Raw genomic sequence first — 20,615 nt, 5'->3', positions numbered from 1 at the left:
AGTTAGGGCCAACCTATTCCGTGTTTGTTTCCACCTTCCATTCTGCTAGAGAAGCTTTTATTTCTCAAGGACAAGACTACAAGTCCCCCTATTTTGATGCCTTTTGTGATTCTTTAATGAGAGAGCAAGAAAAACTCTTACATCTTCATCTTCTTAATGTTGATTTTGGGTAGCATCGGATGTGCTCTAGCTCCAAAATTTTGTGGAGGGGCTAGAATACATGAGATTTCCAAGACTTAGAAATCGTTTGGTGAAATTCCACTTGGTTTGAGTTTTATTAAAATAATTAATATTTTTAATGGGGTTCTATCTAAACTTACGGAAATAAAATATTAATGGCTATTAATAAAAATATGGGTGAGAAGCTTCTAAGAGACAAGGATCAAGTCTGTTTTAATCTTCGTCCTTCATTAGGGACTTAATCTCGGCCATTGATTCATCAATAAGAAAAGTATAAGAGGAGGCTTGAGGGTTAGTTGGAGATACTCCAAGTTGATCCGTCAGTTTGATTTTTCTGGGGCGAGGTTTGCTGACAAAATCGAACATGTGATCTAAGTTGCAATGAGAGGGGAAGAAGCAGAGATTTGGATTGGAGAGGAAGTTCTGAGCGATAATGTACGTGGCAGAGAGGCAGCCTGAGCATCAGGAAGGCAGTGCAGATCTCTACGCAACCTAGGAGGGGCTCACGCAGAGCTGACGCAGGCCAGGAGGGGCTCTTGTAGTGGCAGTGCAGAGTATTTGTCAGTGGTTCGAGATTTTGCTGAAAAAGCGAGGTTCTGAGCCGTGAGGGATGAACAACAATCTTACTCCAGCAAATCGATCTAGCAAAAGGGGTGATGTAGTCTTCTAGAGGCAAGATGCTAGCCCACGCAGTGATTGCCCAAGGGCTTTGCAATGTTTGCCGGGAGTCATATCACTCGTTGGATCAACTGTGACTTGGAGAGCGAGGTAAACCCTCAAATGTATTTCTTGTTGCCGCGATTTCTCTGTAAGAATTAGTTGTTGTGAGAGGCAACCTGTTGTGCTCAGATTCTGCTTGCTTAATAATACAAACCCTCTATCTGCTGCACTGGTTTTTCTGAATTGGGTTTTTCTGGGGACGTGTTGTCCAAAAATAACGGTTTCCCTTGTGTGTTTGTCTCATTATTGTTTCAGTTTATGATCTGTATGTCAATGTAGTCTGTAGTAGTGTTTTTTATCATTGTTTATAAAATAAATAACTTGTTGAATGGAATAACAAGTAGGAGATGTTAAACCAACGACTGCAGTAGGATTTCTATTTGTAAAGATTAAAAAATTTTCACATGGTATCAGAGCATTGCAGATCATAGGATACTGAAGCCAGTGAATTTGTTGGAGAGAGGCAGCTCTCCCGAGTGACAGTGTTGTTCCAGAGCCAAAGACACAGAGGAAGGGTGACGCAGTGCATAAAAGGTGATAGAGAGGCTCATGCGGTACCTGCGTGCAGTACCTGCGTCAACATTTTGAGAAAGTAGAGGGTCACGCAATAGATGGGAGGAGCCCACACAGTGATTGCGTCAACTCTTTGGGCCAGGGCAAAAGCAGAGGGGCAGATCAGGCTCATGTAGAGCCACGTCATCTTTTTGGACTGGGAAGGGGTGACGCAGTGGCCAGGAGGAGATGATCTAGCTCACGTAGTGACTACGCAGAGCTTGAGGAGCTCAAATTCTTCAGTTGTTGGGACAGAGGGCGCAGTGTAGATTAGATTTGAGGTGTTGGTGGGACGTTGTTGCTGCTGGTGCAGAACAGTGTTTGAGGAGATTGAACCAAGGTAGAGGGAGTCATTGCCTTAACAGATTTGTTGCCATTGCTGAGTATCAACAAAGGAGGATTGGAGAGGAATGATTCAACATTGTTTGGCGGGAGGATTTCCGTGAAGGAAATCAGGACTCAGAGGGAGTCTAGTAGGAACTTGTTCCTTGGAGGATTTCTAACATCAAAGAAATCCAGGTCCGAGTCTTGCTGGGGCAGCAATGAGAGAGGGAGAAGAGAACTTGTTCAATACTCATTTGAGCAGACATGGCAGTCAATGGACTAAGGGATCAGGACAGATTGGATGGAGCATCCAACTTTGTCATCTGGAAGATCAAGATCTTGACAGTCTTGGACAAGAATCGCATCAAGGATTATGCTTTGAAGATTGTTGTTGTTTCGGTCGATGCTGATCCTCTCAAGAAATACAAAGAGGCTCAAGCAAAGGCGAAGTGCATGATTTTGGATGGGGTCAAGGATCATGTGGTCCCACATATTGCTGGAAAGGACATAAGGGAAATGTAGGAGGCTTTGACCACCTTGTATGAGGGAACTTCCGTTCAATGGAAGATGTTGCTTGAGAACCACTTGAGACAGTATCGGATGTAGAAGGGAGAAGAAATCAATCCTTTCCTTCTCCGATTGCAAGGGATTCGAGGCCAGCTGACTTTCGTGGGGGCTATACCAGATCTTGAGTTCATGGTCCGGACTGCCCTGAATGCAGTGACTGAAGACTGGGAGACCTTTGTCCAGAGCATCTTGGGCAGGGCTTCTCTCCCCAGTTGGGAGGAGATGTGGGCAGCTCTTCAATAGGAAGAGATCAGATGGTTAACGAATGCGGGAAGTAGCGGCATAGGAGTCAGAATCAAGAAGGAGGAAGAGGAGCATGCAACTCTCGCATCAACAGGACAACAAGTGTAGTAGAAGAGGAAGAAAAATGACATATCCAAGGTCAGATGCTTTAGATGTGGGGAATTAAGACATTTTGCCACTCAGTGCCCTCGGAAGAAGGGCAAGGAAGAGAAGTTTGACACAAAGGCTACTCCAGTGAAAGCTGACGGAGAGGGCGAGAATGATGATTGCGCCATGAGTGCTCATGCACCTCTAGAGAAGAGGTGGGGTGACATTGAGTTGTAGTCGGGAGGACTACACTAAAGGGGCAGGATCCTTGAGGTGCCCAAAATTCTTGGACCACATACGACTACGTGAGCCCTTAATGAAAGTATCAGAATGACGGGTGTCAGTGCGAGGGATGATGGAGCAACAGTGGCAAAGCTAGAGTGCTGAAGTTCGAAGCAGCGCAATGGAGGTTGCAGCAGTGCGGGAGGCACAAAGCAAATTACAGCTAGCATCAGAGGGTTAACACAGATTAGCAACAAAGGTAGCTTCAACATCACTGGGGTAACCAGATGGACTAGCAGGACAACTTTTGGGTGAATTTTTCAGTTGCTTACTTCTCAACAACAGTTAGCAGTGGCAGTGGTGTGGGCAACATTATGCAGCATATTAAGAGGGGGTTGCAGTATAGATGTAGCAGTGACAGTGGCAGTGTCATGGGCAACAATATAGGATGCGACAGTGCAGTGGATGAAGGGCAACATGCCAACCATCAACAACAAAGAGGACCGATGCCATAGATCAATGTGATGCTTCTATTGAGAAGTATTGCTATAGCACATTCCTCGCTAAGAGGGAGTGTTGATTTTGGGTAGCATAAGATGTGTTCTAGCTCCGAAATTTTGTGGAGGGGCTATAATACATGAGATATCCAAGACCCATAAATCGTTTGGTGAAATTCCAACCGATTTGTGTTTTAGTAAAATAAATAATATTTTTAATGGGGTTCCTAAGTCTGAACTTAGGAAAATAAAAATATTAATGGGTATTAATTAAAATATTGGTGAGAAGCTTCTAAGAGACGAGGATCAAGTCTTTTTTAATCTTTTAGCCGTTGATTAGGGACTTAATCTCGGCCGCTGATTCATCAACAGGAAAAGTATAAGAGGAGGCTTGAGGGTCAGTGGGAGATACATCATATTGATTAGCCAGTTCGATTTTTTTGGGGCGAGGTTTGTTGAGAAAATCGAAGGAGTGATCTGGGTTGCAGTGAGAGGGGCAAAAGTAGAGATTTGGATTGGAGAGGAAGTTTTGAGCCAAAGAGTACGTGGCAAAGAGGCAGCCTGAGCATCAAGAAGGCAACGCAGAGGCCTACGCATCCTAGCAAGAGCTCATGCACAGTTGACGCAGGCCAGGAGGGGCTCCAACAGTGGCAGTGCAGAGTATTCGTCAGAAGTCCGAGATTTTGCTGAAAAAGCGAGGTTCTGAGTTGGGAGGGCTGAACAACAATCTTCCTCCAATAAATAGATCCAACAAAAGGGGTGATGCAATCTTCTAGAGGCAAGACGCGGCCCCACGCAGTGATTGCGCAGGGACTTCACAGTGTTTGTCGGGAGTCAGATCACTCATTGGATCAACTGTGACTTGGAGAGTGAGGTAAACCCTCGAATGTATTTATTGCTGCAGTGATTTCTCTATAAGGATTAACCTGTGTGACAGGCAACCTGTTGTACTCAGATTCTGCTTGCTTAATAATACAAACCCTCTATTTGCTACACCGATTTTCTTGAATTGGGTTTTTCCGGGGACGTGTTGTCCAAAAAATAATGGTGTCCCTTGTGTGTCTGTCTCATTATTGTTTCAGTTTATGATCTGTATGTCAGTGTAGTTTGTAGCAGTGTTTTTCATCACTGTTTATAAATTAAATAACTTGTTGAATGAAATAACAAGTAGGACATGTTAAACCAGTGACTGCAGTAGGATTTTTGTTTGTAAAGATTCAGAAATTTTCATACTTAATATTGGAAACTCTTCTAAGAAAGCCTTAGCAACCCAACAACAACCAAGTTCAAAGAATCCTATGAAGCAACATCCTATAAAGAATGGTCCTAAACCAAACAAGGGTCCTAAGAAATTTCAGTCTCACAATGAAAAATCAACTCAACAAAATGATGAGGCAACTAAAAACAAAGGGAAGAAGACTGATAGACTTTGCAACTTTTGTAATCACGATGGCCACTTAAAATCCCATTGCTTTAAGAAGATGGAAGCTTTGGAAGCATCAATGAAGAAGCATAACATCCATTTGGAGCACTCTTGAACTTCAACTTCATCTTCAGGAATAACGCTTTTGGCATGTGGTTGTCAAGCATCTCGGTTTGGTTTTGCACTAAGTGTGTGTTCTTCCTCTCATTCTCATGAGCAACTCATTGATTTTGGAGCTTCTTAGGACATGGAAAAAAACAAAGCCATGTTTTCTTCTTTAAATGATTATAACACCAAAAATATATATGTTGGGGATGATAGATCTCTTAGTGTCATATGGTCAATTTAATGATGTATTTTGTGTTCCTACCTTATCCTGCAATCTTCTATCTTTATATCAAATAACTCATTCAGGTGAAGGTAAAACCGTTGAATTTTCACTTCATGATGTTGTAATTAAGGACCTAAGAGATGTTAGACAAATTTTAGCTACTGGCATTGTTGATGATTCTTCAAGGTTGTATAAGTTTAACAACTTTGGGCCATCAACTCGTTCCTTGGTGTTTGTTTCTCATAATGATGAAGTGAACAAACTTTGGCATGAGTGATTTGGTCACTTAAACTATCGCTCCCTTCAAAATCTATGTAAAGAAAATATGGTGACAGGTCTTCCTATGGTATCTTGCAGAGATGGTGTTTGTTCCGAATGTGTACTTGGAAAACATTATTAGGATAGTTTTGAAAAACGTGCCTCTTGGCACGCCTCAACCCCTTTATAGCTTGTGCATAATGATTTATGTGGTCCACTTCCAGTTGTTTCACTCTCTGGCTACAAGTATTTCTTAACTTTCATTGATGATTTCTCCAGACGCACTTGGCTATAATTCTTAAAACTTGAGTGAGGTCTTTAAGATGTTCTTGGCTTTTAAGGCCTTTGTTGAGAAACAATTTGGACATCAAATTCTTAAGCTAAGATCTGATAATGGTGGAGAATATGTTAACAACAAAATCATCAAGTTTTGCACTGAGCATTGAATTCAATTACAACATACTGTTCCATATACTCCACTGCAAAATGGTGTAACTGAAAGGAAAAATGGCACCTAAAAGGAAATCGCTAATTGTATGCTTCAATCTAAAGGACTTAGTCTTAATTTTTGGGTAGAAGCAATTAACTGTGCAAATTACATAGTAAATCGCACTCCTACAAAGGGTTTAAAGAATATCACTCCAGAAGAAGCATGGAGCTAAATTAAACCAGATGTAAGTCACAAAGCATAGGCCCATATCCCAGATGAGAAACATAAAGCCTTAGAACCTAAGTGAAAAATGTATTTTTGTTGGATATCCTGAAGATGTCAAAAGATATAGACTTCTTCAACCTAAATCCAAAAATGTTATCATCAGAAGAGATGTAAAGTTTGTTGAAAATATATCGGCCAACGAGCCTAGTTCAGCGGATGTGCCACCTCTCTCTATCCCTTCTACTTCTGAAAATATTCCTTCTTCAGATGATGACAACGAGGATGACAATCCTCCCCCACCTTCTCGGGATCCTCCTTCAGCTCCTCAGCGTCCAAAATGGGTTTGCGCTACTTGGGATGCAGTCGATGCTCTTGCAGGGGATCCTATAGATGAACGTTGTACACATTCTCAGTTCGATAGAGCCTCTTCTTTACTGGTTCAAGCTTCAATGAATTATGTTCCTGACACCTTTGCAGAAGCTTCAGGTCATCCAGATTGGAACACAACTATGAATGAAGAATATCGTTCATTATTGACAAATGATACATGGGACCTTATTCCTTTTCCAAAGGAACAAAAACTTGTTAGATGCAAATGGGTTTACAGAACCAAATTTGGATCAGATGGAAAAGTTGAAAAACATGAAGCTCGTCTTGTTGCTAAGCGTTTTTCACAAGTTGAAGGCATTGACTATATTGAAACCTTCTCCCCTGTTGCCAAAATGAACTCTATCCGCCTTGTTCTTTCCCTCGCTGCCTCTTTCAAATGGGAAGTCCATCAGATGGATGTTAAATCCGCTTTCTTGCATGGGGATTTGCATGAAGAAACCTATATGGAACAACCTCTTGACTTTATACAAATAGACTCCATCCTTGTATGTCGGCTTAAGAAATCCCTTTATGGTCTCAAGCAAGCCCCTTGGGCTTGGTATGCCAAAATGGATAGCTTTCTTTCAGACATTGGCTTTTCTAGGTGTCATTCTGACAATACTGTCTACACCAAGAAAGTGGGTAAGTCTCTTATCATTCTTGTTCTTTATGTTGATGATGTTATCCTTACTAGTAGTGATCCCAACCTTATAAACTATGTGAAGTCCAGCCTTAAAAACCAGTTTGAAATGACAGACTTATGACACTTGCCTTATTTTTTTGGTCTTTAAGTCTTGCACTCCAAAGAAGGTATTTCCCTTTCCCAGTCCAAGTATGCCTGTGATCTTCTACGCCACTTTCACATGGAAGACTGTAAGCCAACCCCTTCTCCCTTTTAGTTGTGAGCCAAACATTCAGTCACTTGTACTTCCCTTGAAGTTGATGCTACCTTTTACTGTTAGCTTGTTGGAAAACTTTTGTATCTGACCCATACCCGTCTCGACCTTTCCTTTACTGTTGGCCTTGTTGCTTGATTTATGCAAAACCCACATGAAAGTCATTGGAAAACAACTAAAAAAATACTTTGTTATGTTTGAGGTACAGTTCAGTTCGAGATTCATTATAGTGCAGAAGCATCTCCTCTATTGGTTGGTTTCACTGATCCTGATTGGGCTGGTGAACCTGCTGATTAGAAGTCTACTGCAGGTTATGTCTTCACTCTTGGTTCTGGACCTATTACATGGGTTTGCAAGAAACAAAGTGCCATTTCTCTTTCTTCAGCAGAAGCAGAGTATCGTGGCGCTGTTGAAGCTAGTAAGGAAGCCCTGTGGCTTCGTCAGATTATGTCAGAGTTTGGTTTTCAGCAGCAACATTCGACTAAACTTTGGTGTGATAATCAAAGTGTAGTCAGATGCTGCTGCCAAACTGTAGTCAAATCCGACTACACTTTGGTAGCAACATCCAACTACACATGCACTTCATCAGAAAGCTCATTCATGACCATGTTCTTGAAGTGCGATATTGTTCAACCGATGATCAAGTTGCAGACATCTTTACAAAGGCTCTCACAGAGGTGAAGTTTACTAAACTTCGATTTATGGTTGGAGTTCAGGAAGTTGTCACTAAGGGGGGACAGGCTCTAATGCCTCCTTCCTTCTCCTATTGTGTCATCTTTGTACATCCTTCAATCCTATCCCAAGTTGTTCTCAAGGGGGGATGTTAGGATATTCCGACACATAGGAAATAATTAAGTATAACTTGGTCTTGTGTATAGTTAGGTAAAGTGTGTTTCTTTAGTATGTACTTTTTGTAACTTACAAAACGATGGTCACAATATGTTCTAGACATGAAGTAATTTGACGGTTCATTCTCTCCTCGGCATTACTGACACTTGATCCATGGCTTAACACCCGATTGGTCCATGATATCTATTTAAAGAGCATGGAGGGTCATTTGTTAGGTGACTGTTCATGAGAGAAGCTTATGTAATTTTTTTTTCTTTTACATTAATAAATTGCCTGAAGTGGCTGCGTTGGCTTTGGTCGTGGACTGTTTCCCTCTTTGATGGTTTTAACCATGTCAAGAATACCAGTGTACTGATCTATGATTTGTTTGTGAGCGGTGTCCTTTGGTGTTTTATCTAAGGAATTTACCCTATAAATTCCTACATGGTGTTGATTTTTGGGTAGCATCGGATGTGCTCTAGCTCCAAAATTTTGTGGAGGGGCTAAAACACATGAGATCTCCAAGACCCAGAAATCGTTTGGTGAAATTCCACCTTGATTGTATTTTATTAAAATAATTAATATTTTTAATGGGGTTCCTAAGTCTAAACTTAGGAAAATTAAATATTAATGGGTATTAGTGTATTTTATTCTGTGCTGTGAATAATTCAATATAAATTATTTTTTTCGTAAGAGGAATTAATTTACGTAGGTCAATGGAATAAAGATATAACAAAACCAACAAGAATGGTTCCCTTGTTGATGTCTCAATATTCCATTGACCTCATTAGTGAACCAAGGACATATTACTTATTATCATGACTGGTCAGTATGCTTTCATAGAATGTAGTCTCTAATGACTGATATTTTGTGATGATTTTTTGGAAGTGATTGCATGCCCATTTCATTAAATGGAATGGCTGTCTAGTGAAATTTGGGTTCATCATGAGTGTGTGATAAGGAAATCTACTTTGCCACCATATCAAACCATGTGTGGAATCTAATTGCTTTCTTAATAAATAGATTATTTGCTATGTTGATAATTGTATGGGAAACCTCTTAAAAAAATGAGGCAAATTATCACTTTGCATTTGCCGATAGTGCTAGTACTGAATGGTGTATCTGTTGACACTTTTTTTTTTTTTTGCACTTGATGTTATTTTCCAGTGTTACAAGAAAGCCTTATCTTTAGAGAATGTGGTTTTTGATTACTATAAGGGTTTCTTATAGTGGCAAGATCTATTGGGTGTAATTTCATTCCCAAAAATTTGTGTAAAAGATCCAAAATTTTATTGGTGGATGAAGAGTTTGATGGTATCAGGTCTTTTGGTGAAATTCATCGTACAACTGGTATTATCTATTTTGTATGAATTGGATTCTGGGTTCGCAAAGTAGCTGAGTGTGTTTTTAAAAGGACCTATGTTTGGGTCCTACTTTCAAACAATAGTTTAAGCTACAGAAAATTTGGGATTAAGTGTGCTTATTTTCCTATTTTAAACTTATTTTATGTATGTGTAATGGCATTATTCAAAATTTTATACTTTACTATGCCGAGTTGTTATTAATGAGTCCCTGTGCTGTGTTGTATAATTTTCAAATGACATTTATTTGTTTATGAGTTTGAATGGCCCTTATTTTCTTGGTCTTGTAGGTGTTATGAGGCAGAACGAAAGCTGGATGAGAGGGACATGCATCCAGTTAACAGTAGGGAAAAGCACATGCTTTCTCCAGTACGTATTAAACGACATACAGTTTTGTTTGTTGGTCAACATTTAGTTTCATTGCCTTTGTTCTAGCTAGGAATTTATGCTCGTATTCTGGCTTTTTTATCTTTTCTTTTTTTCTGGTTTTATATCTTATGCTTTTCGCATTATTTCCTTGAAACTTTGACAAACGGACTAAGTGGTCTGCTATCATCATACTACAGATTGTGGTGACAGATGTTCCAGTAGACACCAAGGATAAAGATGATATTATGGAAAGTGAATTTTTCGACACTCGTCAGGCTTTCTTAAGCCTTTGTCAAGGAAATCACTACCAATATGATACACTGCGTCGTGCGAAACATTCTTCCATGATGGTTCTCTATCATCTTCATAATCCAACTGCACCTGCTTTCGTAACTACATGTAACATGTGCCACCATGACATCGAGACAGGGCTGGGATGGCGCTGTGAGACTTGCCCTGACTTTGACATATGCAATGCGTGCTATCAAAAGGACAATTCTGTGAAACATCCTCATAAATTGACCGCTCATCCATCCATGCCTGACAGGGATGCACAAAATCAAGAAGCTCGACAACAACGGGTTCTGCAGGTATGCATATTGAGACTTGTATTTAATGTATATGTTTCATTAATTTAGGGAACTACTTGTATTTAATGTATATGGTTCATTAATTTAGGGAACTCTCAATTGTATGTGAAATGGAAACCTTGTATCAAAGATCTACCATTTTCCATGTCGAGAGCAACTCACTTCTTGGGATATTTTCATATTGCTTTAGCATCATCTGGTTGTGGATGTCTGTGAGATGTTAATATGACTTTTTTTTTCAAATTTATTTAGTATTAGCACTAGCCATACCGGAAATTGTGATCTTTCACTATATTGATTAGCCATCAACATCCATTAGTTTTATATATATGGACGTGAGAACCACTAGAAAGGATGCCTCTTTGATTGAACTATAGTTGGTGAAAATTTATCAACCACCTATATTTCATGGAACCTTTTATAGTCAGATAATCTTCTCAAAGTGAGGTTTCTCCTTCTCAACAAGACTATGCAAAGCTTCTCAGGATTAGCTGCATTATATACCTTGTAAGGCCATTATTTATAGCGCACATTTTTTATTTAAAATATAGCAAACTGGCCACTACAAATGGGATTTTGCATGCAAACCAAAAACTTACTAGCAAGATCACTTCCTTGATAACCTCAATATTGACATCAGCAAATGTGCATGTCAAACATATTCTTATGAGATGGTAAAAAAAATTCTGGTCAAGGTACTAAACATAGAGGCATTTGAAGGAACTCTGTAGTGACAAACTGTAATGTCCTCTTCAAGTTAATTGCCCAAGGAAGGACATAGCAGCCCATCTAACCCCGCAGACTATAGTCATTTCAAAGGGGAGAATTATTATTTATTGTTACTTGGGTAACATTAGATAATAAAACAAAAATTGGGGAAAATGGAGGGAAACTTGCAAGTTGCTCAAATTTGACTTTAGGAGGGAAAAACTCTTAAGGAGAAACTGTGTGAGGAAGGGAGGAGAGTCACTATGATAATCATGAATTATTCTTCTTCTTGATCATGGGGCCGAGGCTCGTAGACTGGAAAGGGTTTTAAGATCCTTGGTTTTTGATTGATTTTGGTGGTGAAAGATTCCACCCTAGCCAATCTCTGTGTTCATCTTTCTTTGCTGAGGTGACCGATTTCAGGGCTTTAAGGGTACTGCAGACTGGATTCTGTAAAGGGCAGTGAATTGGATTGTTTGAGGCGTCGAGTGGCTGGATTCTTGTAATTGTCATAAGGCCGAGTTCAGGGTATAAGGTACTGGCTGGTTGGAGACTGAGGCAGCGAGTGGCCTAAGGGGCCAAGTTCAGGTTCCTAAGGGTGCGGCTGGCTGGGTACTGAGGCAGGGAGGGGCTAAGGGGACTAGTTTAGGGTGCCGGCTGAGGGACTGGTCTGTGCAGGGTGCTGATGGTCAAATTTTGTAGCAGTGCAGAGGCGGATTGGCTGGATTTTGTAGCAATGGTTGGACATAAGGCCGAGACAGGGCTTTTAGGGTGCCGCCTGTTGAAACAGGGTGGTCCTGGGCTTAAACAGTACATGAAGGAGGCTCGAATCACTGGGCCAAAACCTTGATGACTAGTGAGTTGATATGATGTGGCCATTCTGTAAAAGGGAGCTTAGGGTTACAAGCACTATGCAGTTCCATTAGCACATCTAAGCATAAAAGTGGCATGGTCTGTGCAGGGTGCTGATTGCCAAATGTTGTAGCAGTGCAGAGACAGATTGGCTGGATTTTGTAGGAATGGTTGGACATAAGGCCGAGACAGGGATTTTAGGGTGCCGCCTATTGAAACAGGGTGGTCGTGGGCTTAAACAGCACATGAAGGATGCTTGAATCACTGGGCCAAAACCTTGATGACTAGTGAGTTGATACCATGTGTGCCATTCTGTAAAAGCGAGCTTAGGGTTACAAGCACTATGCAGTTCCATTAGCACATCTAAGCATAAAAGTGCCATTAATAAATCGAGGTTAGGACACAGTTGTATGCCTAAAAAAACTAATTTTGTGTTGATATTCCTATTGGGAAACTATGGATCTCTGTACTGTGTGTGAGGAATAGTAAGTCTGCTAATTGCTTGTCAAATTGGTTCTAACTTTACAGTGGTTGCTTGTGGAATCAACTGTTGCTTGAATTCTTTACTATATTACTTGTGCGTACAATAGAACACCATCACTGTTATAGAGTTTGATGGAGTGCTGCAACACTTCTATAAAATATAAATTTGTCATGTGTTTGCTGATACCCTAACTTAGAATTTCATTACGAGGGTAATCTCTCTAAGAGGGATATTACACACACTTCTTCTATCTTCAGTGTTGATATCCTAGGCATTAGAGCTGGGACCTTTGGCAAATTGGCAGTTTGTTTGATGGGGTGCGCTAGCGGTAGGCAATGGGCATTCAGCACTTTGTTTCTTTCTCAATGCTTTGAGCGGTTTATGATTATTCTTTCTTGCTCTTTTAAAGTATAAGATCCTGTAGAAAATTAATGATCTGCATCTTTACCCCAGTTTACAAGTTTGCATGTGTTTATTTGGCCCAACTCACATGTTTTGTCATGCTGATATAAATTTCAGAATGCATTAATTGTATACATTCAAAGAGGATTTCTACTATTTTTTTCACTTTTCCTATCAGCTGAAATTAATACAAAATTTAGGCAAACATTCAAGCATGTGAGACACTTAGTTTTGTTCAAGGTGGCCCTGGAAAAACCCCACGGCCTCTTGGGGAAATCTGGTCTTCAAAGGAGGATTTTATTGCTTGAGACATTACTCTAAGTATACAAAATTAAACACAATACTTATCTCCCTTCAGCTGAAGCATTAAATGCAATTTCTGGAAAATTGTGCCCACTGATAATATTCAGATTCACAAATGGGCATTCAGCACTTTGGTGCTTTCTCAATGCTTTGAGCGGTTTATGATTATTCTTTCTTGCTCTTTTAAAGTATAAGATCCTGTATAAAATTAATGATCTGCACCTTTACCCCAGTTTACAAGTTTGCATGTGTTTATTTGCCCCAACTCACATGTTTTGTCATGTTGATATAAATTTCAGAATGCATTAATTGTAAACATTCAAAGAGGACTTGTACTATTTTTTCCACTTTTCCTATCAGCTGAAATTAATACAAAATTTAGGCAAACATTCAAGCATGTGAGACACTTAGTTTTGTTCATGGTGACCTTGGAAAAACCCCATGGCCTCTTGGGGAAATCTGGTCTTCAAAGGAGGATTTTATTGCTTGAGACATTAGTCTAAGTATACAAAATTAAACACAATACTTATCTCCCTTCAGCTGAAGCTTTAAATGCAATTTCTGGAAAATTGTGCCCACTGATAATATTCAGATTCACAAATTTTTCATGCACAGAAATTTTCTGCATTTTTCCACAGCTCGGCTCCTCGATTTCTGTGCCCAGAAATATGCCTTGAAATATGTGCTGAAGCAGCCTTGATTTCTGTGCCAAAACAGTGTTGAATTTTGGTGCCAAATCTGCCTCGAATTTTGTGCTGAAGCTGCCTCAAATTCTGTGCCAGAAATGACTGAAATGTGCCTCGAAGTTCATGCCTGGTGACAGCAGACCCTCGAAAATATTAAAATAACCCTGAACAGTCCCTCGAAATTCATGCTGCTGTTTGCCTCGATTTCTGCACCGACTGTCTCCTTGATTTTCATACTCCTCTCCTTGGAAGTTGTGCCTCCTATGGCTGCCTCCCTAGAAAATCAAACTCTCCTTCTATAGCTGTAAATTCTCTTTCAATTTCTCCTCTCCTTTTGTCTTCATGCTCTCTCAAGTGTGAAGTGAAGAAAATGAGCCTCCCTTTTCTCCTTTTGTCTCTTAGAAAAAATTGAATCCTTAAACTTAGGATCCAATGGATAAGTTTTAATCTCCAAATCTCAAGAAGTGTGGTTGAGATTAACTCTCCCAATTGACCCTTTCACACATTGGCGCCATTACTTAAAAACCTTCTAGTACTTTTTTCAAGTTGTGCATTTTTTTAATTCTTCTCATAAAGTGATTTTTCAACTTATTTTAATATTAAAAAAATGTACTTAGTACTTTACACATAAAGTCACTTTATAAAGTACAAGTGACTTTAATATTATAAAAGTACATAGTACAATACTTTTAAGTACCTTTTCCACCCATGACATTAATATAATTCATAAATGTCACGAAGACAAAAGTCATTAATGTGTCTACTAGGCTAAAAGGATAAATGCCTAGTAACACCTCTCTTTGGTACTATGAAAAAAACAAAGTTCCTTCTACAAATTAATTACTCTAGAGGACTTGAAATATAAAGATATCCATGAGGATACAAACATTATATATTAAATGTGTGAATAATAATGATGATACAATGAGAGTGAGAGGCTTGCTTATATACCAAGCAGGTGTCTCTTCATGGAGAGTCATGTCTCATTTAGACATGACTCCTCCACCTAATTACTAATTAACTAATCATTATTTATGATTATTATCATTTACATGATTTCCTATATATTTATTCATAACATTGCCTTCCTCAAAAAGCTTTGTCCTCAAAGCTTGTTGATGAAATGGCTTGATCTCTTTTTCGGTTTTGAATGTCTTTTCATTTTAGAACAATCATCTTCATCGATACAAGTTGATATGATTTTCTAAGTGACAAACAAAATTGTCGCACTATGAAGGGATTAGACCATCCTAGATTAATATTCTATGGAATATTCTGATCACTAGAATTTTGTAGCAACTTGTTATCATAGGACTGGATTGAGGTTACATCACTCTTCTCTAGAACATCAGTTTGTTGTTTCTGTTCTGAAGGGTCCCGGTACGTAGCATGGTTGAGTTGTCTAGTCTCATGATTTGGATGCCGATAGGGAACTTTTTTGTTTTGATTTACGCTTATTAAGTGCGTGGAAATTGTTTGATTTACTTTAGTTGACGATGTTGTTGAGTTGGTGACAAATCCTTCACTTGGGGTGTTTATCATCTAAACTGCAACATCTAAGTGCGTCTTTTCTTCAATTAGTTTGCATTCTTCTTGAGTTATGTATGATATTCATTGGATCAATATTCGTGTCTTTTCTTCAACTAGTTTGCATTTTTCTTGAGTTATGTATGATATTCATTGGATTGGTATTCGTTCCTTTACCATCAACTTGGATTGACGACTTCGACATTTCTTTCATGATAAGTTCTTCGAACTTATTTTCCAATGATTTCCTGTCATCCTTAAGTTTTTTAATTTGAGTGAGTAGACTTCAATTATGGTTTTTGAGACGTAAAAGTTCTTCATTTTTTGAGTCAACTTTATTTTGGTATTCAAGCTTTTCAATTTTTAAACACTTGATTTGTTCTAATAACCTTTGGTTAAGATTCTTTAAGCATAAAATTTCCTCTTCTTTTCTTGATAGATTTTCGTTGAGTTTCTTTTCAGAAATTCCCTTTTCTTGTTCTAACTGGTGTTTCTTAGCTTTACATATTCTTACTTTTGTAAGTAACTTCTGATTATGTTCCTTCAAACATGAATTTTCATTATTTTTGTTGGATATGACATCTTCAAGCTTTTTCTACTTCTTTGATATTGTTTCTGGATTCTCTTGAAACATTAGTTTCGAAATATCCTTAAGATATTTTGCTAAAGGCATTATCAATTTTGATTTTGTTGTCATGTCTTGGAATGTGACCATCTTCTTCTTGTAAGGGATCATCAAGAATTTGTTTTCTGTGTTTAGAATGAACGTACCTAATTCCTTGAACCAAGGTCGATTGAGAATTATGTCAACCTCTTTGTCAAGCATAGTTACGACACAAAATTGAGATATGTACTCATAATGATCAACTGTCACTTGTAAATCATTTATTTCATATTCTTTTCCGCCCAAAAAAACCTTCTCGTTTGCTAATATTTGGTTCTAGAATTAATAGTTGATTTGCCAAATTAATATTAATGTAATTATTTTCAATGTTTGGTTTAATGGCGATGTTAATCTCTTTCCTTTGGATACACTTTTTTAATGTAAATAATTTAAAATTTACAATTGGAATACTTTTTTAGAAGAATTTTCCTTCCTTTCCTTTTGAATTAGACTCCATTTGCCTTTTTCAAGATGAAATCAGGGCTTTTGAAGATAACCCCTTCTTAATCTCTATAATAAAATATTATTATTTTCCTTGTATGACTTTTTATACTTCTTATAAAAATATCCTTATTTTTTTAATATGCAATTTATCTATGGATACCTTAATATTTCAAAACTCCTTTGTATTCTTTTTATATATTTATATTGATGCTTTTTTTCCTTTTGTACTTTAAAAAGAATATCTAAATATTGTTTCAATTAGCTTCTTTTAAATATCTTATTGTTCTTTCTATTTACTTTTTAAATTTCATATAATTCTTTAAACTTTAATTCTCTTAATTGATATTTTCTCCTTATGTGACCTTTTATAATAATACCCGCGTTGTACTTGTATATATTTTCAATAATTTTATGACTTTAACTTTTCTTTAAATGTCTCTTTATAATATAATACTTATCTCTATATATTTTTTATTCATAATATTTTATGTGAATGGTAAGTTTTTTATGACTTGAACTTTTTTTTAAATACCCCTTTATATTATAATACTTCTCTCTATATATTTTTTATTCACAATATTTTACGTAAAAAGTAAAACTTACCATTCACATAGAGAGATTTTGTGTTACTTTTGTTTTTCTTTTACTTTTAGAATACCATGGGCAATTACCATGGGTTTCTAAAACCTTGGTAATATTCTCCACGTAAAAAGTAAAAACTTATCATAAAGAGATTTTGTATTCCTTCTACTTTTAAAATACCATGGCCAATTACCATGGTTTTCGAAAACCATGGGCTTGTAAACCACTTAATGAAATAATATTATTTACTCTTCCTTCTCTTACTTATAGTTTTAAATATATATGGAAATATTCCCTCTTAACTTTATCATGCACTTTTTATTAATAATGTAGAGCCTTTTATATATATGAATGTTCTCCAAAATTTACATCGGTCTAAATTTTTTTTTTCAATCTTTATATGTACTTATTTTTTTTTTTGTTTTGTTTTGTTGTGAATTTGATTTTTTTTTCTATATTTTTTAATCTTTGGTTTTTTTTGACTTTTTATTTTATGAATTTTGAATCTTTTCAATATATATGTAATCTGACCTCTTTCTTTTCTTTTTATTATATTTATTTACCCTTTATTTATTTATTTATTTTTATTTTCTTTTAATAATGGCCATTTTTTTTTTGAAATGACCAAGGGCCTAACGACAAACTGGAGAATCTCCAAAACTATTAGCGAAACGCTGGAATCACGACAACAACACAGTTGACGACAGGTTGATGGCCAAAGGCTTGGTGATTAGCCAAACGTGGCTTTGATGCCAAATGAAGTGAACGAAGTTCCTTCTACAAATTAATTATTTCAGAAGACTTGGAATATAAAGATATCCACGAGGATACGAATATTATATATTAAATGTGTGAATAATAATGATGATACAATGAGAGTGAGATGCTTGCTTATATACCAAGTGGGTGTCTCTTCATGGAGAGCCATGTCTCATTTAGACATGACTCTTCAACGTAATTAGTAATTAACTAATCATTATTTATGATTATTATCATTTACATGATTTCCTATATATTTATTCATAACATACTATTTCCAACACTCACTCTTACCGTGGAAGGCGTTGCTCATCACTCCCATCCTGTCTTTGAAGAAAACATGCTTGCCTCTTGGCAAAAACTTGGTGAGATTGTCTGCTACCTGCTCATCAGTGGATATATGCTAAGCTTCATTGCCCCTTGTTGAACCCAGTGTCTGATGAAGTGGTATCTGATCTCTATATGTTTTCGCTGATCATGAAATACTAGATTCTTAGAGAGTTTAATACAACTCTGATTGTCACAATAAATTGTAGTTGGTCTCGGCATCTGACCAAATAGACCATGAAGCATCTTGCGAAGCCATAATGCCTCGCACCCTGCTTGACTAGCTGCCACCTACTTTACCTTTGCGTTGCTCAATGCCATTGACTTTTGTTTCCTGTTGAACCATGACACAATTGTTGAGCCCAATGAGAAACAACATCCATAAGTGCTCTTTTGGTCACTGACATTGCCAGCCCAATCTGAGTCTGTGCAACCAATCAATTTGACATAGTCCAACCCATAATCCACCGCGCCCTGTAAGTACCTCAAAACATGTTTTGCAACCACTTAGTGTACTCTCCTGGGCTCCATCATAAACTGACTCAATGAGTTGACTGCAAAACAAATATCCGGTCTAGTGTTGACCAGATACATTAATGCCCTGATCACTTGACGATACAAAGTGGGATCCACCAACTCAGAATCAACATCATGAATCTTCTTCCAGTTGGCGATCATAGGAGTAGCAATAGGTTTGCAACCATCCATACAAAATCTCCTCAAGATATTTTGTGCATACTTGCCGTGGTCCACAAATATGTGCCCATCCTCTTGCCAAACCTCCAACCCCAAAAAGTAATGCATCAACCGCATATCAGTCATATCAAACTCTGAAGCAAGATCTCTCTTGCAGTGTTGGATGAGGCTGCCCTCCCCTATGATAAACAAGTCATCCACATACAGTACCAGAATGAGTGGATCGTCACCTACCAGGATATAGTATAGGTTTGGATTTGCATCACTCTTCTGGAATCCCATCTGCTGCAAGTAGGCATCTATCCTCTCATACCATGCCCTCGGTGACTACTTTAGTCCATACAAGGCTTTTTTCAGCCTACATACATGAGGCTCCCTCCCATGCAACTCAAAGCCCTCAGGTTGCTCAATGTACACCTCCTCCTGTATAACACCATTGAGAAAGATGATCTTCACATCCATCTGGTGAATCCTCCAACCCATCTCATGTGTTATAGATACCACATCTCTAGTGGATGTATAACAAACAACCAATGCAAAAGTCTCCTCATAGTCAACTCCCTTTACTTGTGAGAACCTCCATGCCACAAATCGAGCATTGAACTTCTCGACATTGCCATCCACGATATGTTTGACCTTGTAGAGTTTCTTGTAAGTTCAACTGACTTCCCATCAGGTCGTGGCACTACCTCCCATACATCATTCTCATGATAGATGCATACTCCACCATGGCATCCCTCCAGATTTGCTGTCTAGCGACCTCCTCAAAACTAGCTGGCTCTATCTCCACAACATCTGCCACGAAGCCACCCAACCTCTCTGGCAGTATACTCTCCCTCACTACCACCTGAGCCTCTCCACTACCACCTGAGCCTCCTTCAAGGTCTCCTGAAGCCATCTTGGCTTCCTCCTTCCTACAGTAGCCTCCTGTGGTGGTATGGGGAAATCCTCAACTGGTGCCTCTCCTCTTGGCGAGGAAGGCTCTGAAATAACCAAAGGAGATCTTGAACTCTGAGATACTGTGCCTAATGATCCTGCACCAGGTGAACCGATACTATGTGAACCTGTCACCCCTGAAGAAGTTGAACCTCCTGATCCTGATGTACCACCTGATGCACTTGAAACCTGGCCCCTTGCTGAAGAGCTTGTTGCTCTACTTGATCAACCTCCCGAGGCCTCCTCAAAGCCCTCTCCTCCTCAAATGTCACATCCCTCGGGACAATCTTCCTCTGTGCATGAAGATATACGCGGTAGGCTTTGCTGGTCTCACTGTAACACATGAGGATGCCCCTTTGTGTTGTGGGTTCCAACCTCGTCCTCTTCTCCTCAAGGATGTGTGAATATGTAAGGCACCCAAATATCCAGATGTGCCCAACTTTCGTCTTCTTGCCGATATATATCTCCTCAGGAGTCTTGCTCCTTGAGACTCTATGTGGGCTCCTGTTCTGCGAATAAACAACAGTGTTAGACGCCTCGGTCCACAAGAAGAAAGGTAAACTCTGATCATGCAACGTCGCTCTAGCTGCACCCACAATGGTCTTGTTCTTCCTCTTTGCCACCCCATTCCGCTAAAGGTTATAAGGCACAATGAGCTCCCTCTTGATGTCAACACTTCCAAAAAAATCTCTCATCTCTGCTGAAGTGTACTCACGCCCCAATTGTATGATCTCAACACCCTGATCTTCCTCCCTGTCTGGTTCTCCACAAGA

At 38.7% G+C, this 20,615-nt stretch overlaps 1 protein-coding gene across 1 annotated transcript in view; it reads left to right on the top strand.

Annotated features, from left to right (window-relative positions):
- The window catches only part of LOC149213487 (histone acetyltransferase HAC1-like), an 80,836-nt gene that overhangs the window by 45,849 nt on the left and 14,372 nt on the right, over positions 1 to 20,615 (top strand). The window contains 2 exon segments of the mRNA XM_089392026.1: positions 9,804 to 9,882; positions 10,080 to 10,472. Of these exon segments, the coding sequence (XP_089248152.1) occupies positions 9,804 to 9,882; positions 10,080 to 10,472 (472 nt within the window).

Source organism: Pinus tabuliformis, chromosome 1_1, assembly GCF_031772625.1.
Source record: "Pinus tabuliformis cultivar Carrire ecotype Pingquan chromosome 1_1, CPIR1, whole genome shotgun sequence".
Classification (NCBI taxonomy): domain Eukaryota; kingdom Viridiplantae; phylum Streptophyta; class Pinopsida; order Pinales; family Pinaceae; genus Pinus; species Pinus tabuliformis.
This window is presented reverse-complemented; position numbering and strand designations above follow the sequence as displayed.